Source organism: Nanorana parkeri, unplaced genomic scaffold (genome assembly GCF_000935625.1).
Source record: "Nanorana parkeri isolate BGI_ZX_2015 unplaced genomic scaffold, ASM93562v1 scaffold673, whole genome shotgun sequence".
NCBI lineage: Eukaryota > Metazoa > Chordata > Amphibia > Anura > Dicroglossidae > Nanorana > Nanorana parkeri.
In genome coordinates, this window is record NW_017306941.1 from 396,210 (window position 1) to 404,530 (window position 8,321).

The following is an 8,321-nucleotide window of genomic DNA, read 5'->3' on the forward strand; positions in this document are numbered from 1 at the left end:
GCAATATATTTTCACAGGTCTGTAACAAATGTATTACTGAAGATTAGACAGATTTGCAGTCTAAACAGAGACACTTAGGTCAGGGTTAGGTTTTAGGGACCCTTCCCACCAGCAAGCAGAAATTAGAAAAAAATGTAAATACAAAAAAAAAAAATATTTAAGCCCCCAACGTGCAAACACGTGTCAAATGCGCCTACATGCGTGAGCGTCGCAGTGAGAGCAATATTTCTAGGCCCATCAATCACTGTTAGCACTAAACTGATGAGCCCTAAAAGCATTTAAAGAGTCGTCTATGGGAAATTCTGGTTATTGTAGTTTTTTTACGAACGCACGTAATTTTAAGGCTTGACATGTTTGGTATCTATTTACCCGGTGTGACTCCATCTTTTATATGTTACCAAAAAATTGGGTATTATATTCTGTTTCTGTGCACTAAATTTCATTTTAGTGTATTTTATCCTAAAAATACTTGTTTGATAAACATTTGAGCAAATACTGTGTGACATAAAAAATTGCAACTAGCATCTTTTTATTCTACAGGGCCTCTACTTTCAGAAAATATATCATTGTTTGGGGGTCTGAAGCTGTTTTCTAGCCACAAATTCAGATTTTATCATGTGTGCAAATATAAGAAATTGCTCCGGGCAGCAAGTGGTTAATTACATGTCTGATTGTAGAAGGAATGTTATGGGTATATTATAATAATAATTCTGGATTAGCAAAACGACATTTCTCCATATGAATAGTGACCCTGCAATAGTGCAAACTGTGCATATTGATGGTGATATCTGGCGCTTCAGGTCTGATTATATGGAGATATTAAGAACGTAAACAAATATTAAAAGGTATGAATTTCATCATGTGGTATATCCCATAAGGAAGTTCATAGTGTGTGGAGATTAAACAAAACAAAGAAACAAGAGCCCATTTAAAACAAAGCAAACTGCCTCCTGTCTCTGTGTTGAGGCTATGCTGGAAAAGGTGTCCAGTGCGGCCCCAACGCATCTTGCGTGAACTGGCCCCGGGAGGTATTTATGAACCAAGTTATAACTTTTCAGTAAATCTCTTACTCATGTTTAGCATTGCCTTGCTCCGTGACAAAGTTAATAAAGGTCCCCCTCAGAATCAATTGTTGGCACCAAAGGAGGCATTCTGACAACACAAATGGCAGGCCTCAAAATTTGCTGATTTTTGGATCAAACACCTCCCAGGTCTGGAGTTTACCAGTATCAAACAACAGAGCAACATAATTGCTTGCCTCCATCTTAAAGTGGTCTGATACTTCACACTGCACACACAAATGCTGGGAAACATTAGGTCAGGGCAGCAATTGTAAAACCTCAGGGTGCATTCTATAAATCTCTCATAAGCCTTTTTGAATAAAGAGAAATAAATATTTAAATACTTGCGTAATCATGACAGGTTCTCCTTAAAGGCAAGCAACACATACAAGCAGTGCTACGCCACATACACAGACATCCCAACTCTCCCGGACGCTCCGCAAGTCTCCCGCTATTAGATAGCGGCTCCTGGCCGCCCGGGAGAGATACATTTTCTCCCGGAAAAGTTTACTCTGCTATATCTAGCACGAATAAACCTTTCCCTGCGATCTGTTTTTTTGGAGTTTTTTTCCTGACATCCGGGCCGCCCGCCATAGAAAAGAAAAAAGCATAGGAATGAATAGCTAGATTCCTATTGGCTATTTCACTTTGCAATAGCCAATAGCAGACTAGCTATTGCACCCGCCCACTGCTGCTGTCAATCAGCAGAAAGGGACCTGAAGTTCTCCATCAGGTCCTCGTCTAGTGATTGACAGCAGCAGAGGGTGGGTACAATAGCCAGCTTGCTATTGGATATTACGGCAGCAGCTGTCAGAATACTAAAAATAAAAAAAAAACCCCAGCAGATAGCAAATAAGCTATTGCTGCTCATGCTATCTGCCATCATATGAGGGGATGGGGGGGGGCAGGTTGGGATCCCTGCATACATACTCTATCGCCTCTGTCAGATGTAAAATCTTTATGAAACATTATTCTATTTCCATGCAGTTCATTCAAAAGTAAATTGCTAGATAGCTATTCACTGTGATTACTTATTAATGAACAGTGTTTTTTCTAGAGTGCGCTACAAAAAAAAAAATGTACAGACAATAACACAAAATCAGCCTCAATTCAAGAATATATCAGGACAGGAACTATGGGGAAAGGTGAGGTTCTCATGATCATACTGAAATGAAGAAAAATGATGGTGTAGAAAATGGAATGAAGTAGAAGAGATCAAAGAAAATAAATCCTGACTATATAACACTCCGAATAGAAGGCAGAATTACAGAGAGCCCGAAGTGATCTGATGTAGAAGCACAGACTTACCATTGGTGAATAGCGCCCCCTGGGGGAAGGAGAGCTCATGGCTGTGTTCTGCCTTACACGAATACATTGCTTTTGCTTGCCTTAAAAACGACAATTAAAAATAAAACAGTGAGTTGAAAAATGAAAACATACAATTAGGTTACAGACATACACAAGAATACATTCAATTTCAAGTGTTAAATACTTAAGCTACAGTTAATGGAAATACTTTTCTATACATACAGAGCATCTCTACAATAATAAAATAAGAAATATACAATCGATCTATCATTTTAATGCAGGTTATTCGGTCTGAGAAGACCCATCTGACAGCTGCCGCACAATGTTAACAAATAGGCAGAGCCAGCGGTGTACTTGTACCCCATCTCATACACATTTGTTTTTTTTACTTTTTAACTTGGTGTCCCTCCTAACTTTCCTACTAGACCTGAAGGGTCTGGTATGGATCAGGAGGGGGATCCCACGCGTTTTTTTCTTTTATTAACATGTTTTGTTTTTTTTAGTTTGCTCGCTACCTCTGAGGTAGTGAACACAATAACCCGAGCCGAATGCCATTTGGCTATTCACTCACTGCTGTTCGCCCCTTCTGAGAATAGGGGAGAATGGCAGCGAGTGAACTGCCGGGTGTTCGGCTCAGCCGATCCACATGTTGGATCGGCTGAGTTGAACAGGTTCTTCGCTGCGGCTCAGCCCAGCATACTGAGCATGTTTGGCTGAACCGAAGGGAGCTGACGCCAGCCGATGTACGGCTGAAATCAGCCATACTCGGCTAAAGTGAATAGCCCGAATAGCGTTCGGCTCCCTTCATTTCGGCTCGTTTATTCACTCAGCTGCCGAATAACCCCCTATATCTTTCATAAAAAAACGTAAAAATTGTAGCTGATCCTTCTGATGGCAACTAAAATTGCCTTAGAAACTCCTTACAAGTGACAGTTGCTCCCAGTTTTTATCTCAGCGTAGGACCCTACAGCTGTCACACGCCAGTTCTATATCAAGAGCAGAGTGATCGTGTGACTGCTAATTCCTCAACTTACTGTCAGTCTAGTGGGCAATAGGCTACTATAGGCTGACTTTGGTACACCGAAGTACATTAGTGACTGTACTTCTGTGACCCAAAAGAGAATTTAAAACAAAAAAGGTTTGTATTTAATTCTCTATTAAAGCATTTTGGGTACCCCATGTACCCTAACACTGGCTGTACATTGTACAAGCTAAATACATTTTCAGAATTCATGGAACTATTGACATGTAAAGCAGCTATGTGACATTCACTGCTGCCATAGATTTAAATAATAAGGATAAAAAAAAGCCATCAGCTACATCTTACAGACCTGGTTAAAAAGAGCTTTATCCTTGTGTAAAGGTTCATGACGTTTGCCTTTACAATATTAAGACAATATTGACAATACTGCACTTTTTAACCATAATAAATCCCATTAGTCCCCCACAAATGGAGCTTACCCACCCCAGGGTCAAACTGGTCACATACCCACTCCAGGGTCAATCTATCCACTTCAGTGTCAATTTGGTCACATACCCACGCCAAGTTAAGTTTGGTCACATACCCACTCCAGAGTCAGTTTTGTCAGGTACCAATTAACCTGTCAGTATGATTATGAAGGAGAGAGGCACACCATGCAGATCTCTGGTGGGATTTGAACCTGGTCTGTTCACATACCTACAGGGTCTGTTTGAAGGTAAGAGGAACATCTGGAACAAGTCATATCAGTCCCTGGCTAGATGAAACTTACCCACTTCAGGATACAGCTAGTCACATACCCACAGGATTGTTTTGGTCAAATACAAATAATCTACTAGTATGATTTCTATTGAAAAAGTACAAGTTACATCAGTCCCTTCCCAGTTGGTGCTTACCCAGTTCAGGGTCAATTTGGCCATATACTCTTTCCAGGGTCAGTTTGGCTATATACCCACTCCAGGGTCAGTTTGGCCATATACTCATTCCAAGGACAGTTTGGTCATACACTCACTCCAGGGTCACATTGGTCATATACTCACTCTAGGGTCAGTTTAGTAGGTACCAATTAGCCTACCAGTATGAGAGGGGAGCATCAGAGATGTTATCACTGGTGGGATTTGAACCCAGAACACAGAGACAAGGATAATAACTACTTACAGTAGCTGTCATACTGCCAGCTGATACTTTTTTAGAGCAAGCTGGTAAATGACGCATCTTCAGTTTGCCCCAAGAAATTACCTAAACTTTCAGTAAAGATCTCCCATACACAAACAATCTTTTTTCTGCCTGTTGACGCAATCATTGCCACCTAATAACATAACTCTTTTTATAACAATATTTATCAGAGTGGCATTGAAAATAAAAAAAAATAAGTTAAAGGAGAACTATGAGGTGAGTGAAAATCACTCATCCTCATAGTTCGAGCCAATGTGTGACAATGAAACTGTCACGCGTTGGCTCAATAGATCGGGAAGTGAGCGAACACATACCGTCGCTTGCTCACTTCTCGATCATCTCCCTGCAGTCACGGCTCCTTGCAGGTATTCCCCCCTCCCCGCTCCGATTCTCCAGCGAATGACTGGAGGAACGGACGGGGAGGGGGCGGGTACAGCTGGCTCTGCCTCTGTCACTCATGCAGCTGGGTGGATCTCGAGAGTAATGTCTCTCCATCCCGGTTGCGGCAGTCTCAGTATACCGCAAAATACTGAGCTTTGGGTCACGGGAGGTCGCTAGTATATGTCCCCCCGTGACCCTTAAGAGAACTATGGGGAAAAACATTTACCCCATAGTTCTCTTTTAATGTTCCCATGTAAAAGATGTCTTAACGGGTGCCCTGTACATTGTGTGTGGTATGTTGTCCTTCCCCCAGCTAAGCAGCAATGTGTCCATGGAAATTATTTTGAAAGTATTGCAATTATGAAAGGGCTATGCAACAAAACACTACATTGCTTTTTATCAGGCTGACAGATGTCGGTACTCTATGTGCCTACAAAAAAGCTGAGAAAATGCAAGTCCCAGCAAATGGATGACAAGTAACTATCTAGTGCATTGGTCAGCTGCCACCACATCAGACAGGAAAAAGACTTCCTCCACCCTCTTTTACGGGGAACAACATGCTACTCTAGTAGCCAAATATCATTACCCCCAGAGGACATAATTAATTGTGAGAATAAACAAATATTAACAATTCATGGAATATCTGGCATGAGCAGAAAAATTTCCCATGCCTCTTTGACCCCTTGTACTCGGATGCATACTGCACTGCGTATTTCTTGTCATAGACATTTTTCCTGTTAACTATTTCATTTCAGATGCATTAATGCTGGATACACGGTTTTCCATGCACATTTATATGTATTATCAACAATTATGTATTATTATGAGCTGCTATTCCCATCACCTAACTCGATAATACACATTGATGGAATAAAATACAGACAAGGCACATCCACGCATCACACAGATGAACTAGTACCATTTGAAGCAATGGCTATCCTGTGTGCATGCATAGACAGGCATTAAAACGCATAGGTGTGGATGGGTCCTAAGTGTTATAGTTTCACACATCTAAATAAATCCAGGAAGTTGTTGAAAGTGATGGCAGAAGACATCCCTCATTACATGAAAGGGATTTTTTGTAGTAAGCTTTGATTGCAAAAACAGCTATAGAATGTATTCCTATTACAATGCTGATGTTATAACATGATAATAGGGATGCACCGGTACCAGTTTTTCGGTATCGGGCACGAGTACCGATATTCATCTTTTGGTACACGCCGATACTGAACAATGCTACTGGTGCTTCCCTAGCATGGAGCCGGGTTCCCGGCCAATCATCACCAAGCCAGCCGAACAGCATGGAGTTGGCTTCCAGGTGAAGCAGAAAGCAGGGCAGAGAGTCATTACCCATCGCCCAGCTTCCTGATTGCCTGCTCCATGTTCCCTCGTGGGACTGCCGGCCAGAGGAAATCTACTTCTGACCGGAAGTTCCGGTAATGGGTGTAAGTATCGGAGCATTTGGGCAAGTACGAGTATTTGCCAAACTACTTGGTATCGGTGCATCCCTACATGATAATATCCACTATGACTTTACAACTCTTTTAAATGCAACCACTCTTGAAAAAAATATTGCATGTGAAATACTGCAATGGTACAAAACCCTTCATGCTGTGCTGCCAGATAGAACTACAAAATAAGCTTGGTCTGTAGAATCGAATAGTATTTAATACTTACCGTCCGGGCGTCAACTGTTTCAGTGACCCCGCACTTTCAAAAAGCTGGGCTCTAGCTGCCACTCTGAAGAAGAAAACCAAGGGAAGAAAAACCTTTATTCAGTGAAAACATTTTAAAAGTTGTTAGTTCAATAAACTTTAGATCATTTTTTGTGCAAGCAAAACTGTAACTGTGTATGTGGAAAGGGTGGCTTTAAAGTTTACCTGTACCCTTGTCAGTCAATGTATATTAATGCTAGACTGTCTGTGCAGGTACTCAGAGCTGCCTGATGATAACCACGATTATCCTAGAGCAACTCCAAAGCATTAAACCTGGGGTGTTCTAATATGCAAGTATTGACAATTAGGTGCTGGCCCGGAAACCCTTACCGGCTTTCCAGACGGATGGCCTTATTGACAAATAGATGACTGGGATTCAATATCTGCATTTTAGATTTCCCCAACTTTTGGAGCTTTAGGACACAGAAAGAAAAGAGGATATGTGTAGACATCTCTGGAGGCCAGCACTAACAGCTTGATGCTAGATTGCAGGTGCTGCCAAGAGTAAGGGTGCACTTTAATAAAGAAGTAGCAAGGGCATATGCCAAAGCACATACTGAATGGTTTTAAAGCAGTCCCATGGGCTTTGCGCAGCCAAAAAATGTTTAAAATAGAAACAATTTAAGCCCCACCCCCCAGCAAATAACCCATGTATGTTATATAATAAAGCTCCACCCAATTTATAGATAGAGGCTGTAAGCAGGTTCCCTTTTTGGTTTTAGAGTGATGTTTAGAGGTCCTGAACGGCAGATGACCTTGTCACAGCTAACACTTGTACATCTGCTAATACTGCTATAGTAAAACCCAAACAGAATGGAAGCACACCATATTAGAACACGTCTTGAAGGAGAACTATGGGGCTAGGGCTTTTCCCCATAGTTCTCCTAAGGGTAATGGGAGGACACAAACTAGCGTTCTCCCGTCACCCAAAGCTCAGTATACCGCGAGCTACAGCTCGCGGTATACTGAGACGCCGCAGCCGGAACGGATCCCGACAATTATGTCTGGATCCACACAGCTGCGTGAGTGACAACTGGCTCTGCCCGTCTAGAGGCAGAGCCAACTGTACCCGCCCCCTCCCCCGTCCGTTCCGCCAGTCAGCGCTGGAGGATCGGAGCGGGGAGGGGGGAATCCAGTCCTTCCCCTGTCATGGCTTTCTGCAGTGACAGGATCGAGAAGTGAGCGAGCGCCGGTATGTGTTCGTTCACTTCCCGATCTACTGAGCCAACCTGTGACAATTTAATTGTCACAGGTTGGCTCACATTATGAGGCTGAGTGAAAATCACTCGCCTTATAATTCTCCTTTAAACATGATGTTTTTCAAAATACACTAAAACCTTTATTGTTGGAAGAGCCAATTACTGTGCGTAGCCTACCTCTTATTACCTCCTCTTTTAGAACATTCTATGTATTACCTTAATGCATGTGAAATTCAAAGTCAGAAATGTTAGCACAATTAATGGAAGGTTGGAAAAGGAAATCTCTATTAGTTACTCTGCAATGTGCTCCATTATAACCCAGTGCAAATGGAGAGGACAAGACATTGCTATAGAGCAGTCATTACGTAACCCTTTTTAAACCAGGGCTCATTTAGGCATAGGTGCTTAGGCCAAATTAAGCAGCATCAGTAGGCATTGGTTAATGTTAGATTTACTGGCACATAACACATTTATTTGCTGGTAAAAAAAACAAAAACCCTGC

At 41.9% G+C, this 8,321-nt stretch overlaps 1 protein-coding gene across 1 annotated transcript in view; it reads right to left on the minus strand.

Annotated features, from left to right (window-relative positions):
• Nucleotides 1-8,321, minus strand: part of ARHGAP42 (Rho GTPase activating protein 42) — a 289,730-nt gene that overhangs the window by 2,063 nt on the left and 279,346 nt on the right. Inside the window, exons 22-23 of the mRNA XM_018563547.1 lie at nucleotides 6,583-6,645; nucleotides 2,370-2,449 (exon numbers count right to left, since the gene is read on the minus strand). Coding sequence (XP_018419049.1) covers nucleotides 2,370-2,449; nucleotides 6,583-6,645 — 143 coding nt within the window. The remainder of the gene's footprint in view (nucleotides 1-2,369; nucleotides 2,450-6,582; nucleotides 6,646-8,321) is intronic.